General features: G+C 41.7%; 1 protein-coding gene across 1 annotated transcript in view; it reads left to right on the forward strand.

Annotated features, from left to right (window-relative positions):
* Positions 1-17,791, forward strand: part of LOC124716320 (mitochondrial Rho GTPase) — a gene marked incomplete in the record, with an annotated part of 167,053 nt that overhangs the window by 79,910 nt on the left and 69,352 nt on the right. The window contains 4 exon segments of the mRNA XM_047243164.1: positions 6,643-6,684; positions 6,785-6,950; positions 7,104-7,224; positions 14,124-14,301. Coding sequence (XP_047099120.1) covers positions 6,643-6,684; positions 6,785-6,950; positions 7,104-7,224; positions 14,124-14,301 — 507 coding nt within the window.

The raw sequence follows: 17,791 nt of genomic DNA on the forward strand, positions 1-17,791 counted from the left end.
AGGTGTCCATAATTGCAAAAGTGTAGCTGGTGCAGGATTTTGTGCACAATCTGACACCTCTCTATTATGTCCCATAAATGTTAAATGGGATTCATGTCAGGCGGCATGGGTAGTCAAATCATTTACTTGAATTGTCCAGAACATTCTTCAAAACAATCGTGAATAGTTGTGACCCAATGATGTGGCGCATTGTCATCCCATCATTGTTTTGGAATATGAATGGCTGCAAATTGTCTCCGAGTAGCTGAACATAACCATTTCCAGTCAGTGATAGGTTCCACTCCATGTAAATACAGCCCACACCATTGTGGAGCCACCACCAGCTTGCCCAGTGCCTTGTCGACAACTTGAGTCCGTAGCTTCCTGGGTTCTGCACGGCACTCGAAGTCTAGCATCAGCACCAACTGAAATCAGGACTCATCTGACCAGACCACAGTTCTCCAGTTGTTTAGGGCTCAACTGATATTCTGACGAGCCCAGGAGAGGCGCTGCAGGCAACGCCATGCTGTTAGCAAAGGCACTTGTGTCGGTTGTTTGCTGCCATAGCTCATTAACACTAGTTTTCACTGTGCTGTCATAATAGATAGGTTCATGGTATTCCCACATTAGTTTCTACAGTTATTTCATGCAGTGTTGCTTGTCTTTTTGCACCGATAACACTACACAAACACTGCTGCTCTTGGTTGTTAAATAAAGGTCTTTGGCACCTGTGTTGTCCGTGGTGGGAGGTAATGCCTGAAATGTGGTATTCTCAGTGCATTCTTGACACTGTGGATCTTAGAGTATTGAATTCCCTAATGATTTCTGAAATGGAATGTCCCATGTATTTAGCTCCAGCTGCCTTTCTGCATTCAAAGCCAGTGGCTATAATCACGTTGGGAATCTTTTAACATGAATCATCCAAGTACAAATGACAGCTCCGCCAATGCACCTTGTGTGCTCGATTCTATCACCATCTGTATATGTGCTTTTTGCTATCCCATGATTTTTATCACCTCAGTGTACAACAGCCTTTGCCACAGTGCTGCCACTGCGCAGGACAGCAAGCTAAAGCATGTGAACCATGTCTAACAAAGGCCTTTTCTAGCCGATGCCAGTGATCAATCAACCCTCAAAATCCTCACATAATGGACACAGTCCACATCCTCATCTCACCAAATACAACTATATAACAATACAAAAGAAAGTAGTAACCTCTATACAATCAGAAAGGTACAGTGAGACAGTTTTGACAATATATTGGGCTACAAAACAAGTGCTTTAGGCATTACAAGCTTCTTTACATAGAATACAAACTACAGACGATGAATATGGGAGAAAAAAATTAGCACTGGTGCCTTGTAGTTCACCATGCACAATGATTAAACTCTTACAAGCAAGTAAAATGCAAGCTACTAGCTAAACACAGAATACAACTGACTTTCTACAGGCAGGTGATAGGAAATTTGTAGGACTCCTATGAGTGGCATTTATTTGTAAATGTTTGGATAAATCCATAATGTTTCCAAGCTAAAGACCAATATACTCTGTATGTAATCTGCTTTATCTGCATATGATAGAGGAAAGGAAATAAAGAGGAAGCTGCCTGATAGAATTCTGCACAAAGCATAATTTAATCATCGCTAACACTTGGCTTAAGAATCACAAAAGAAGGTTGATATGTTGAAGAGACCTGGAGACACCAGAAAGTTTCAGATTGTTTATAAAATGGTAAGACAGAGATATTGGAACCAGATTCTAAATTTTAAGACATTTCCAAGGACAGATGTGGGTGCAGACAATAATTTATTGTTTATGAACTGTAGATTAAAACTGAGGAAATTGCAAAAAGGTAGGATAGGTAGGTTGTTCTAACCGAACCAAACCTAACCTAAGGAGAGTTTGAGAGGGAGCATTAGGTATTGATTGAACAGTGGAAAGGGATGCGATACGGACAAGTTTGGTAATTTGTAAAGAGTAAATAGTGAATGCATCAGAGGATCAGATAGATAAAAGGACAAGGTTATCCATGGATAACAGATATTGAATTTAGTTGATGAAAGGAGAAAAATATAAAAATGCAGCAAATGAAACAGGAGAAAGGGAATACAAATGTTTAAAAAATGAGGTTATTAGGAAGTGCAAAATAGGTAAACAGGGATGGTTAGAGGACAGATGTAGGGATTTAGAAGCCTATATCAGTAGGGGAAAGATAGATACTGCCTATAAGAAAATTAAAGAGACCTTTCGAGAAGAGAGAAGCAGCTGTTTGAATATTAAAGAGCTCAGACGGATAATCACTCCTAATCAAAGAAGGGAAAGCTGAAAGGTGGAAGGAGTATGTAGAGAGTTTATACAAGGGAGATGAACTTGAAAGCAGTGTCATAGAAATGAAAGAGAACATAGATGAGGATCAGAGGGGAGATATGATACTGCGAGAAGTATTTGGTAGAGCAGTTTGAAGACCTAAGTCAAAACAATTCCCTGGGAGTAAATGACATTCAGTCAGAACTACTGATAGCCTTGGGAGAGCCAGCCATGGCAAAACTCTTTATCCGTTGTACAAGTTGTATGAGACAAGCAAAATATCTCAGACTTCAAGAATATAGTAATTCCAATTCCAAAGAACGAAGGTACTGACAGATGTGAATATTACTGAACTACCAGTGTAATAAGTCATGTTCGCAAAATACTAACGCACATCCGTAAGAAGAATGGGAAACTAGTAGGAGCCAATTTTGGGGAAAATCATTTTGGACCCCAGAGAAATGTAGGAACACGTTTTAGAAGATAGGTGAAAGTGGGGAGGGAACGTACTGCATGGTTCAAGCTGGAAAATGGGCTGCGACAGGGAAGTGCACTTTCGCCTTTATTGTTTATTATTGTTATGGATGAAATCCTACAGCAAGTGTCAGATGCAATTGGAGATCATAAAATGAAAGCAGTGCTTTTTGCCGATGACCTGATGTTATGGGGAAATTGCGAGAAGGAGGTGCAAGAGCAGTTAGATGCATGGGAGGCAATGGCAGCACAATATGGAATGCATTTCTCTGCAAAGAAAAGTGAAATAATTGTCACAACAAGGAAGACGAATAGGCCAAATGTGGATATAACTTGTGGAGGGGAAAAACTACAAGTGGTAGAGAACTTCAAGTACCTGGGAAGCGTGATTGAAAGTAAGGGGGGAAACGCATTGGAAATAAATGAAAGGTGCAGAAAAGCAGGGCAGTTCTACAAATGCATTAGGGGGCTTATTTGGAGCAAGGAGGTGCCACAGAAATCCAAGGGAATTATATACCGAACCTACTTTGTCCCCATATTGGCATACGGAAGTGAGACATGGGTAATGCACAAAAGCGACAAAAGTAGAATACAGGCTAGTGAAATGAAGTTCCAGAGGAGCAGGTTGGGTGTAACAAGACGAGACAGATTGCGAAATGTGTTTGTGAGGGAAAGACTAAAGGAGGAACCAGTACAGGACAGGATAGAAAAATCAAGACTGCAGTGGTATGGACACATGAAGAGAATGGATGAGGGAAGAATTCCAAAGAGGATGTTTGATCTGCAACTGGAGGGGAAGAGGCCCAGAGGAAGACCAAGAGATAGATGGGTGAAGGGAGTGAAGGAATGTGTGACGAGAAGAGGAGAGAACTGGACGAAGGTGGAAGAGGGGGAATGGTGGAAAGACAGAACACGATGGAGAGGCTTGTGTTCCCGACAGACCCAGCCAGTGGCTGGAAACTGTCCAAGATGATGATGATGATTAAGGAAAGGCAAGACTACATTCACAGCATTTGTAGACTTAGAGAAAGCTTTTGACAGTCTTGACTAAAATATTCCCTTTGAAATTCTGAAGGTAACAGGATAAAATACAGAGAGCAAATGGCTATGTACAACTTGTACAGAAACCAGATGGCAGTTAACAAGGATCAAGGGGCATGGAAAGGAAGCTGTGGTTGTGAGGGGAGTGAGACAGGGTTGTAGCGTATCTTCAATGTTATTCAATCTATACGTTGAGCAAACAGGAAAGGAACCAAAGAAAAATTTGGTGTAGCAATTAAAGTTCAGGAAGAAGACACTGTAGTAGGCCATTTTCCTGTGTTAAACATATGTTTTAGGGGAGTTAGCATAAGTTATGAATGTTTTTCGTACTTTTTGTACTAACAGTTTAGCTATTTAATGATGGAAAATGCATGTACACCTTTTAAGTAATAATAGAAAGGAATTTTTTGAAGGCTTATTGTGGAAACCTTCTGAATGTTGATGCACTTATGATCCCTTCTTCAAAAACAACTTAGATGTTCTGGAAATAAGAAGCATGAAAACTTCATTTCATGGTGACTGGAATAGTAGTAGTGTGACATAACAATAACTCACAGAATTTTATAAAAACTGGGGAAATCTGGAACTAGATTATTTGCTTGGACCATGAGTCTTTCCATGGAAACACGTGAAAGGCTGTACAATAAAAAATAGTGGCAACTATCTTTAATAACTCGTTTGGGAAGAATAATGTGCTCAGAAATTGTCAAAGGGTTTCTCAGATGCTTCAGAATGAGAGCTACATCAGGCATGAAATGGTTTCTTAACATCATCCTTGTGATTCATCTTAAACTGATTAAGTGTAAAATGAGGCTAACAAATAAAAATATTTATTAGAGTGTAATATGCTGTAGAAATTAAATCTCCGAAATAACTGTATTGTGAGGAAAGGAAAGTAAATGTAAAGAAGATGTATGAAAAAAGGGGGGGGGGGGGGGAGGAGGAGATGGAACCTCGTTCTGGATGAGGTTCGGCCTTGCGAGTCCAACAAGCTATCTATTAACGCTAAAAGCAACGGCATGGTCACACAGAGTGTTTACTTACATCAAAATTATCCTCACAGGAATAAATACATAAAGAGACCACTATCTCATTTGGATATTTATGAGCTAAAGTTGCAACAACATTTTACACATCCTTTCATTCTTTGGAACAGTGAAAAACAAATTTTCTGTAGTTTTGATAGCTGTATTTGTACAGTGTCATACTACTCACCATTTGTAACCCTTTATGCGAAACATGAATTGCAGAATAACAAGATACCACTGTGAATGTCCTTTACGATACTACAGGCAGGATCCAAACCAGTGATGTCACAGGCTTCACATGACTCAAATGGAGTATTTTAGCAAGTTTTCAAATAATTTGAGTATCATTTCCATTTTGTTTTAAATGCTGAAATTCATGAGGGGCAAAAGCATGTCATAACCATAAAACAACATAACTGACCACTTAAGATGATTTCTGCAAAGTGGTGAAAATACCCTATTCTGTCAGAGACAGCAAAGGACTTGGAAGAGCAGTTGGACAGTATCTTGAAAGGAGGGTATAAGATAAACATTAACAAAAGCAAAACAAGGATAATTGAATGTAGTCACATTAAATTAGGTGATGCTGTTGTTAGATCAGGAAATGAGACACTTAATGTAGTTGATGATTTTTGTTATTTGGGAAGCAAAATAACTGTTGATACAGAGAGGATATAAAGTGTAGACTGGCAATGGAAAGGAAAGCATTTCTGAAGACGAAAAATTTGTTAACATTAAATATAAATGTAAGTGTTAGGAAGTCTTTTCTGAAAGTATTTGTGTGGATTGTAGCCATGTATGGAAGTGAAACATGGAGGATAAACAGTTTAGACAAGAAAATAGAAGCAGCTTTTGAAATGTTGTGCTACAGAAGAATGAAAATCACCTAACTAAAGTGGAGGTACTGAATAGAATTGGGGAGAAAAGAAATTGTGACACAACCTGACCAGAAGAAGGATTCTGTTGGTAGGACACATTCTGAAACATCAAGGTATCACCAATTAAGTGCTGGCGGGAAGTGGCAGTGTAGGGGAAGGGAGGGGGGGGGGGGGATAAAAAGGGGGGGGGATAAAAATCATAGAGGGAGACCAAGAGATGAATACAGTAAGCAGATTCATAAGGATGGAGGTTGCCGTCCGAGATGAAGAGGCTTGCACAGGATAGAGTAACATGGAGAGCTGCATCAAACCAGTCTTCAGACAGATGAAGACCCCCAACATTAACATCTGCAAATGAATGTATAAACCTCTATATAATTTTTCTTGCCAAGAGACAGGTTATCATAATATTTAATAACAATGAAACCCGTACTAATGTCTTATGATGCAGGTGTCTTAACATTAATTCAGTTGCTAGTATTTGCTTAAAACAATTCATTCCTGTTTTTAAAAAAGGGAAAGTGAGTTTCATCTGTCTCTTTTGTAAGGAGTTACTATCTTTTGTAAGGACTTAACTAATTTGAGATGAAAGTTCCCGGTTGCTCACTCCATTGGTTTTCAGAAATCTAAAAATTAAATTTCACTGTAGACTGAGATGCATTCCATTCAGTTTTGCCATTGGGGCACTTTGTCATGGATTGAACATTGGCTACTATTCAATTAACATTATGTAAAATGTGTCCAACAGTATATTCTCATATGTACATAATTTGCAACAAACATCTGTACAGTTAATATTTGTAAGTCTTCTCGAAACTGGAGGATGCACTGTCTTATACTCCTTTTTCTCTCTAAGCTATTTTTTTAAGTAGTCACCTAGAGAAGCTATTTGTGATGGTATAAACTTTATTTAATTGTGTATCTTTTCTTTGCAGCTCACAGAAGAATGTAAGGCAGCACTAACAAGAATTTTTAAGGTACATATTTCAAATAATTGGGTTTAACATTACATAAAATCATGTAGCTTTCTGTTAATTTGGTGCTTTCATTTTTTAATGCTTAGTTCTTCAATCACAGATCTGTGACGTGGACAATGACGAGTTACTAAATGATGAGGAGCTGAATTTTTTCCAAAAACGGTGTTTCAATGCCCCATTGCAGCCACAGGCATTAGAAGATGTAAAATCTGTCTTAAGACGCAATTTATCAAATGGAGTTTCAGGAAATGCAATCACAAAAAATGGTAAATTTGTGATATGTAAGGTCTACTTAAGATAAATGAAATTCCATTTATGTGATATGCAGATACTTGTTAAAAATATTTATTTCATGTGCTAAGTATACCTTGATGTCCTTGAATACATTTTGTATAAAAAAAATTCTATCACTCTTTTAGGTTTTCTGTTTCTTCATTGCCTCTTTATTCAGAGGGGAAGAAATGAAACAACTTGGACTGTGCTACGCAAATTTGGATATAATGATAATCTTCAAATAGCGCAAGAATTCTTGCATCCACCGTAAGTTGATCGCATTTTCTATGTCTTTTCCCCTTTCCTCCCCCTTGAGCAGCTCTACTTTTCCCTTTTGAATCAGCACCCAAAACATCTAGCCCCCTCAACACCCCACCTCTCCCCCCTCCCTCTCACCCCTCAGATTCACCTGGTCCTACTCCAAATCCCATGCCACTTTCCTTGACGTTGACCTCCACTTGTCCAACGGCCAGCTTCACACGTCTGTCCACATCAAACCCACCAACAAGCAACAGTACCTCCATTATGACAGCTGCCACCCATTCCACATCAAACGGTCCCTTCCCTACAGCCTAGGTCTTCGTGGCAAACGAATCTGCTCCAGTCCGGAATCCCTGAACCATTACACCAACAACCTGACAACAGCTTTCGCATCCCGCAACTACCCTCCCGACCTGGTACAGAAGCAAATAACCAGAGCCACTTCCTCATCCCCTCAAACCCAGAATCCCCCACAGAAGAACCACAAAAGTGCCCCACTTGTGACAGGATACTTTCCGGGACTGGACCAGACTCTGAATGTGGCTCTCCAGCAGGGATACGACTTCCTCAAATCCTGCCCTGAAATGAGATCCATCCTTCATGAAATCCTCCCCACTCCACCAAGAGTGTCTTTCTGCCGTCCACCTAACCTTCGTAACCTGTTAGTTCATCCCTATGAAATCCCCACACCACCTTCCCTACCTTCTGGCTCCTATCCTTGTAACCGCCCCCGGTGTAAAACCTGTCCCATGCACCCTCCCACCACCACCTACTCCAGTCCTGTAACCCGGAAGGTGTACACGATCAAAGGCAGAGCCACATGTGAAAGCACCCACGTGATTTACCAACTGACCTGCCTACACTGTGATGCATTCTATGTGGGAATGACCAGCAACAAACTGTCCATTCGCATGAATGGACACGGGCAGACAGTGTTTGTTGGTAATGAGGATCACCCTTTGGCTAAACATGCCTTGGTGCACGGCCAGCACATCTTGGCACAGTGTTACACCGTCCGGGTTATCTGGATACTTCCCACCAACACCAACCTATCCGAACTCCGGAGATGAGAACTTGCTCTTCAATATATCCTCTCTTCCCGTTACCCACCAGGCCTCAATCTCCGCTAATTTCAAGTTGCCGCCACTCATACCTCATCTGTCATTCAACATCATCTTTGCCTCTGCACTTCTGCCTCGACTGACATCTCTGCCCAAACTCTTTGTCTTTAAATATGTCTGCTTGTGTCTGTATATGTGTGGATGGATATGTGTGTGTGCGCGAGTGTATACCCGTCCTTTTTTCCCCCTAAGGTAAGTCTTTCCGCTCTCGGGATTGGAATGACTCCTTACCCTCTCCCTTAAAACCCACATCCTTTCGACTTTCCCTCTCCTTCCCTCTTTCCTGATGAGGCAACAGTTTCTTGCGAAAGCTTGAATTTTGTGTGTATGTTTGTGTTTTTTTGTGTGTCTATCGACCTGCCAGCGCTTTTGTTTGGTAAGTCTCATCATCTTTGTTTATATATAAACAAAGATTCTGTAACTTACTAAACGAAAGTGTTGGTACGTTGATAGAAACAATAACAAACACAAACACACACACACACACACACACACACACACACACACACACACACGCAAATTTCAAGCTTTCGCAACCCACGGTTGCTTCATCAGGAAAGAGGGAAGGAGAGGGAAAGACGAAAGGATGTGGGTTTTAAGGGAGAGGGTAAGGAGTCATTCCAATCCGAGGAGTGGAAAGACTTACCTTAGGGGGAAAAAAGGACAGATACACACTCAAGCGCGCGCGTACACACACACACACACACACACACACACACACACACACACACACACACACACATGTACGAAGGTTAGGTGGATGGCGGAAAGACACTCTCCTTCATGAAATCCTCCCTGCTCCACCAAGAGCGTCTTTCTGCCGTCCACCTAACCTTTGTAACCTCTTAGTTCATTCCTATGAAATCCCCAAACCACCATCCCTACCCTCTGGCTCCTACCCTTGTAACTGCCCCCGGTGTAAGACCTGTCCCCTGCACCCTCCCACCACCACCTACTCCAGTCCTGTAACCCGGAAGTTGTACACGATCAAAGGCAGAGCCACATGTGAAAGCACCCACGTGATTTACCAACTGACCTGCCTACACTGTGATGCATTCTATGTGGGAATGACCAGCAACAAACTGTCCATTCACATGAATGGACACGGGCAGACAGTGTTTGTTGGTAATGAGGATCACCCTTTGGCTAAACATGCCTTGGTGCACGGCCAGCACATCTTGGCACAGTGTTACACCTTCCGGGTTATCTGGATACTTCCCAGCAACACCAACCTATCCGAACTCCGGAGATGGGAACTTGCTCTTCAATATATCCTCTCTTCCCGTTACCCACCAGGCCTCAATCTCCGCTAATTTCAAGTTGCCGCCACTCATACCTCATCTGTCATTCAACATCATCTTTGCCTCTGCACTTCTGCCTCGACTGACATCTCTGCCCAAACTCTTTGTCTTTAAATATGTCTGCTTGTGTCTGTATATGTGTGGATGGATATGTGTGTGTGCGCGAGTGTATACCCGTCCTTTTTTCCCCCTAAGGTAAGTCTTTCCGCTCTCGGGATTGGAATGACTCCTTACCCTCTCCCTTAAAACCCACATCCTTTCGACTTTCCCTCTCCTTCCCTCTTTCCTGATGAGGCAACAGTTTGTTGCGAAAGCTTGAATTTTGTGTGTATGTTTGTGTTTTTTTGTGTGTCTATCGACCTGCCAGCGCTTTTGTTTGGTAAGTCTCATCATCTTTGTTTATATATAAACAAAGATTCTGTAACTTACTAAACGAAAGTGTTGGTACGTTGATAGAAACAATAACAAACACACACACACACACACACACACACACACACACACACGCAAATTTCAAGCTTTCGCAACCCACGGTTGCTTCATCAGGAAAGAGGGAAGGAGAGGGAAAGACGAAAGGATGTGGGTTTTAAGGGAGAGGGTAAGGAGTCATTCCAATCCGAGGAGTGGAAAGACTTACCTTAGGGGGAAAAAAGGACAGATACACACTCAAGCGCGCGCGTTCACACACACACACACACACACACACACACACACACACACACACACACACATACATGTACGAAGGTAAGGTGGATGGCGGAAAGACACTCTCCTTCATGAAATCCTCCCTGCTCCACCAAGAGCGTCTTTCTGCCGTCCACCTAACCTTTGTAACCTCTTAGTTCATTCCTATGAAATCCCCAAACCACCATCCCTACCCTCTGGCTCCTACCCTTGTAACTGGCCCCGGTGTAAGACCTGTCCCCTGCACCCTCCCACCACCACCTACTCCAGTCCTGTAACCCGGAAGTTGTACACGATCAAAGGCAGACATGTTTACACTGTGAAGCGTTCTATGTGGGAATGACCAGCAACAAACTGTCCATTCGCATGAACGGACACAGGCAGACAGTGTTTGTTGGTAATGAGGATCACTCTGTGGCTAAACATGCCTTGGTGCACGGCCAGCACATCTTGGCTCAGTGTTACACCGTCTGGGTTATCTGGATACTTCCCACTGACACCAACCTACCAGAACTCCGGAGATGGGAACTTTCCCTTCAATATGTTCTCTCCTCCCGTTACCCACCAGGCGTCAACCTCTGCTAATTTCAATTTGCTGCCCCTCGTACCTCACCTGTCATTCAACAACATCTTTGCCTCTGTACATCCGCCTCGACTGACATCTCTGCCCAACCTCTTTGCATATTCGTATGTCTGCCTGTGTCTGTATATGTGCGGATGGATGTGTGTGTGTGTGTGTGTGTGTGTGTGTGTGTGTGTGTGTGTGTGTGTGTGTGTGGGCGCACGCGCACGAGTGAGTGTATATCTGTCCTTTTTTCCCCCTGAGGTAAGTCTTTCCACTCCCGGGATTGGAATGACTCCTTACCCTCTCCCTTAAAACCCACATCCTTCCGTCTTTTCCTCTCCTTCCCTCTTTCCTGATGAGGCAACCTTGGGTTGCGAAAGCTTGAAATTTGTGTGTGTGTGTTTGTGTGTTTTTTATTGTCTCCTATCAACATACCGACGCTTTCGTTTGGTAAGTTTTATATGTATATGGGGGGGGGGGTGGGGGGTGTATGTTAGAGGAGGGTAATGTTAGAGGAGGGTGACTCGTTATAAGGTCTATGAGATAGAGTTTGTCAGCTATGAGGAGGTGTGGAGGAGGTTTGAAGATTGTTGTAGAAGGGGAGGACAGTTGTACTTCAAGGCAGAAGTAGGAAGTGAGCAGGATAGAGAGCTTTTTGAGGCAGTGTTGCGCATGTTGCTCTAGTTCCTGGAGGGCAAGAGTTTCAATGTGTGTTATGGGTTCCAGCTATTTTGGATTGCATAGCAGGTGAATTTTGTGTGTGGAGAGAAGTTTTGGGCTTGGTTGATATTGTTTTACAGGACTATGTTGGTGTGGGTTAATGATTGGCCTAATCTGAATAGGTGGAGGCCATTGTGGCAGCCGGAGATGGGTAATTTGCTTGTAAGGCCATTTGGGGGGATTCCATGAGCCGAGCAACAACAAAGGAACAGTATGTGGGGCTGGGTTCTGGCTAGAGATAAGGAAACTTCTCTGTATTGATGCAGATGGAAGGAGCAAGGATCCGTGGTGGTGGAAAAAATGTGAAAAATTACGCCCAAAAAAAAATCGCAAAAATACACCAAAATGAGTGAAAAATCATGAGAAGGATGAAATGGAGATGAGAGGGGGGAAAAAAGGTGGAATTTGCGGGAGTCGATGATAGCAAAAGGTGAAAACTGACTAAAGTTGGTGAGAAGTCACAGTGAGATCAAAAAAAGATATAAATAATAAATATGTATTTTACTGTGGGTGGCAGGTTTGAGGTCGGATAAGTATGAAGAAGGGGGCTGGCAGATGTGCCTGGATGAGGTTGAATTAGTGGGTGCGGTTTGGGATGGAACAGAGAAAGAGTGTGGAGTGAGGAGGGGTTCATAGGATGAGATCCAAGATCGTGTGGCACCAGAAAGGTGCAGCAAATAACATGCAAAAATACAGGAGAGTGGTGCAGGGAGAGTGATCAGTTAGAAGGTATGGATTAATGATATCAGTGGGAGTAATGTGTGACATAAGATGCTGCACTAACAATCAATGTGGTCTTGTAGCCGTCTGTTCCATACGGCCGAGATGGTTGATACAGTGTGGCTTGTAAGTAGTGCCAACAATCAAGTGGACCACACTGTTGCTGAGCACGCTGTCAAACATGACATCCTTCATTTCAGTGATTGCAACACAGCCTGTGCTATACGGATCCTTCCCACCAACACCAGCTTTTCTGAATTGCGCAGGTGGGAACTTTCCGTGCAATATATCCTACATTCCTGTAACCCTCCTGGCCTCAACCTTCGTTAGTGACTGTCCTCTCCCAACCGACCCCTTCCCTGTTCCCTTTCCAGCACGACACAGCCCACATCCTCCATTGCACTCAGTCTTTTTACTTCTCTCCTTTTCCGCTATCTCCCCCCCTCCCCCCCCCCCCCCCCCACCTCCCCACCTCTCCGCTGCCCTCCACCTAACCTCTCAGCTGCACATAACGGCCCTACCCTCTTTCCATCTCGTCCCTGCGTGCTCCCCAACAGCACATCACTGTCCGCCACCCCCACCCTACTACTCCTCCCCTTCCCTGCCCCAGCCTCCTCCTCTGAGACTGCAGTCGTGTGTGTGAGTTGCATTTGTGTGAGTATGTATGTGTGTGTTTGTCATCTATATTTTGACGAAGCCCTTACTGGCTGAATGCTATATTTGTGACTGTCATTTTGTTGTGCCTATCTGCGACTCAACATCTTACGTAATTAATGATTACAAGATATCATGAAAATAAATGTATTGAAAATGAACAACAAATTACATTAAACATTGAAACTTGAGACCCTCCACAAAATTAAACAAGAGATCTTGAAGGGCAGTCATTTCAGAAATCAGCATCGCAGTTTCTTGTAGCACAGCTGAAATGGAGACTACTGAAGTAACATTTATTCCATGTTTGAGTTCCCTGAATTCATATTCAACAGCGTGTAATGATTTTAATTTCCCCTTTCAACAGAATAACATTTTTCACTAATTTTTCACTTCAGTGTGTTTGCATAAACTTCAGTTAAGAAAATCTAATTCTTAGGCTTCATTACAATCACATTATGGCTCAAGAGTTGACCGATAAGTGGGAAATTTCACTAATCCTCTCCACAGTAGATATATCCAAGTGATTTATAACAATTTAATTCCTTCGTTATGGGCTGACGCAGCACAGCAGACAGCTATTATACTTGACTGCCCTGAATATACATCTGGAAATGTTGTTGCTACTATTTGACATTTTTATTTTTTACATTCATACTTTGAATATTCATCTTTGGTAAAGCCTATTTTGCATAACTATTGGAGCCAATGGCAGTATCAGAGGTGCATTTTTAGACAGAAGCTCAAACGTTTGTGTGTGAAACGTGAAGCTGCTTTAAATCTCAAATAATCTTCTTTCACAGTGTCTTTACCTCTGCTCACAGTAGTCTAAAACACAAGTGTTTCTTAACAGTAAACTCTCATTCATACATATTGGCATATGTCATATGACACAGATTTGTCATGGTTTGAGAGAGGTCAGCAGTGCATAAAACTTGGAGGAGAGCTCTTTCAGGAGAGCTCCAGATAAGTTTTTGGAATATTTGGAATTTAAATTACTTCATTTACTTGTTTGGAGTTGCTGCTTCACATTTCATTTGTTGCATGATTACTTAATGTTTGATTTGAAGTGAATGAAAAGTTTTTATCAGCTAGAAGTGTTGTATGCTAAAGCTTATACTTTCAGTTTTATTTTATCAGTCTTCGAGTGCACAGTGGCTGTACTACGGAACTGAGTCACAAGGGTCAACAGTTTCTTTCCACATTATTCAATCATCATGACAAGGACAAAGATGGAGCCCTTTCACCCAAAGAATCTGAAAGTCTCTTTTCAGCGTGTCCTGTTCCCCTTTGGGGCAATGACATGTGCAACACTGTTGTAACGAATTCTCAGGTCAGTGCTATAAAATTATTTCTTTTTTCTCTTTTTTCAGCCATAGAAATAATATGACTTTTCCCTCTTTATTGTTAATCCTTTGTCCGTTGACAGTAAAGCAAGTATTATCATCAGAAAAAAAAGCTTATTGTTCAGATTTTCAAAACCAAACATATTATATTTGGCTTTACAATATTACCCACATTTCTGACTAAATATGTTGTGCTGTGTGTACAATTAGCTATAGCTCTGTGTTAATTTTTCTTTGTAACTTTTGAAAAAGTGGAGGTTTAATAACAATCAGAGTTATGACATTGTATGGTGTTGCTGTCAGGCTTACTGCACTGGTATCCAAAATTAAAGCAATTAATGGAAATTTTGCAGCGTTGCATTTATTTTGCCACAAAACAGTACAAACTAGTGGTAATAAGTAGAAACAGTGTAAAGAATACAGAACATAAACAGCTGCAATATGCATAAAGCTAGACAAAACTGTTCTTCATTTGTTCCAACTTAACAGATTTGCACTCATATTCCAACAACTGGTTAATGTGCTCAGTATCCGTGCGACCATCTGTGGTAGCAACACAGGCCTGACGACGACGGGGTATGCTGTGAATGATTCCATCACTCTCATGATGAGGTAATAACACCCATTCTTCCTGTAGAGGTGCTCACATGTCTTGGAGGGTGGTTGGTGGATGCTTATGTGATGCAACCCATTTCACTAATGCGTCTCCAACATGTTCTATGGGATTCAGATCGGGAGAGTGAGCAGGCCACCTCATGCATGCAATTTCTTCATTTTCCAAGAAAACATCAATCACCCGTGCTCTATGAGGTCGAGCATTATCATCCGTCAGTGCGAAGACTGGCCCACAGCACCTTCCAACAACTGAACATGAGATCCCAAGATCTCGTCACGATACTTGACAGCTCCAGATGCAAATCCATTGGAGAATCATTCTCGAGACCAAATTGGGAGTCATCTGTAAAAAGAACATTGGCTCACTGTAGGATATCCAGGCAGCATGTTGACAACTCCATTGTACATGTTCTCTTATGTGAAGACATGTCAGAAGTACACATATAGCAGGTCTCTGGCAATAAAGGCCACTCTGCTGAAGACTTTTGTACTGTTTGCCTCTTATAAAACATGCCCAGTGGATGCTGCGATGTCAGATTCCAGTTGCCATGCAGTACTACGGCGGTAGCCGTCGTGCCCTTACAACCAAAAATGGTCTTCCCTTCCCGATTTCACATGTAGTGGTCCCTGTCTAGATCTTAGGGATACAGTTTCGGTCTCTGTAAACTGTTGCCACATCTGAGAAATAAGAGGCGATTCAACATCGGGCTACATCAGTTTCCTACTGTCCAACTTCCATTCTTCACATGGCCCTCGACTGCAGAGTGTCTGTTAGGCTTCCTCTCTATACCGTACTGCACTGTCTTTGACTGTGTATGCAGTGATTGTGGATGTGGGGGACTACCTGCCAAACACTACCCCCTTTGATAGATGCCCCGACATCATCGTCGGCGTGGTTGTCTGTTAACTGGAATGCCATCTTCCGTCAGAACACAAGCATATGAATATCTGTCGGCAGTTTGCATGAGTCTATCATGAATTATACACAGTATGGGGAAATTGCAGTTTGTCACTTTAATTTTGGACAAAAGTATATATATATATATATGTGTATATATATATATATATATATATATATATATATATATATATATATAATAATATAATAGAGGGAAACATTCCACGTGGGAAAAATATATCTAAAAAGAAAGATGAGGAAACTTACCAAACAAAAGCGCTGGCAGGTCGATAGACACACAAACAAACACAAACATACACACAAAATTCTAGCTTTCGCAACCAATGGTTGCCTCGTCAGGAAAGAGGGAAGGAGAAGGAAAGACAAAAGGATATGGGTTTTAAGGGAGAGGGTAAGGAGTCATTCCAATCCCGGGAGCGGAAAGACTTACCTTAGGGGGAAAAAAGGACAGGTATAACACTCGCACACACACACATATCCATCCACACATACACAGACACAAGCAGACATTTGTAAAGGCAAAGAGTTTGGGCCCACATATGTCTGCTTGTGTCTGTATGTGTGGATGGATATGTGCGTGTGTGCGAGTGTAATACCATGTCCTTTTTTCCCCCTAAGGTAAGTCTTTCCGCTCCCGGGATTGGAATGACTCCTTACCCTCTCCTTTAAAAACCCACATCCTTTCGTCTTCCCCCTCTCCTTCCCTCTTTCCTGATGAGGCAACAATTTGTTGCGAAAAGGCTTGAATTTTGTGTGTATGTTTTGTGTTTGTTTGTGTGTCCTATCGACCCTGCCAGCGTTTTTGTTCGGTAAGTCACCTCATCTTTGTATATATATATATATATATATATATATATATATATATATATATATATATATATATATATAAAGATTCCATGACTTACCAAACGGGAAAGCGCTGGTAGATAGGCACAATAAAAAATAAAAAAAAAAAAAAAAACACAAACACACACACAGAATTTCAAGCTTTCGCAACCAACGGTTGCTTCGTCAGGAAAGAGGGAAGGAGGGGGAAAGATGAAAGGATGTGGGTTTTAAAGGAGAGGGTAAGGAGTCATTCCAATCCCGGGAGTGGAAAGACTTACCTTGGGGGAAAAAAGGACAGGTATACACTCGCACACACACGTGCTCCCGGGATTGGAATGACTCCTTACCCTCTCCCTTAAAACCACATCCTTTCATCTTTCCCTCTCCTTCCTCTTTCCTGACGAAGCAACCGTTGGTTGCGAAAGCTTGAAATTTTGTGTGTGTGTGTGTGTGTGTGTGTGTGTGTGTGTGTGTGTGTGTGTGTTTTAAATTGTGCCTATCTACCAGCGCTTTCCTGTTTGGTAAGTCATGGAATCTTAGTTTTTAATATATTTTATTATATTTTTCCCATGTGGAATGTTTCTTTCTATTTATGTATATATATAAAGATGCCAAACTTTTCAAAATTATGGCTGCAGCTATGCATCATATTCCCTCTTCAATATGCAATGGACTTACGTTGTAAAAACTATCCCATTTACGAGGTGACCTTTGTTTACTGTATTGCAACCATAGCAGTAAGTGATCATTATCGTCACACTTACAAGGTGACGTGAAGAACAGACTGAGCAGCCTACAGCCTACTTCTACTATAACAGGCCTAATATCTATCTGCAAGGACTATATGATGATAACCTTGTGTACTTAGTATGTAACATTAACACTTCAGAAACATTAACATGTTTATATCTTTGTTGGCAATAGTTTGAAGACTTATCCCATATACTTTATTCTTAATTTAGTGCCATTACAGAACCTTCATGTTTCTTAATGTTTATTTCTCCAAGAAATTTACTGTAATGGCACATAACATCATAAACGTGTCAGTTTATAAGTCAGTTCCAAACAGTCAAAAATCCAGGTTGGAATATATACAGTTC

The sequence above is a fragment of the Schistocerca piceifrons genome, chromosome 1 (genome assembly GCF_021461385.2).
Source record: "Schistocerca piceifrons isolate TAMUIC-IGC-003096 chromosome 1, iqSchPice1.1, whole genome shotgun sequence".
Lineage (NCBI taxonomy): Eukaryota > Metazoa > Arthropoda > Insecta > Orthoptera > Acrididae > Schistocerca > Schistocerca piceifrons.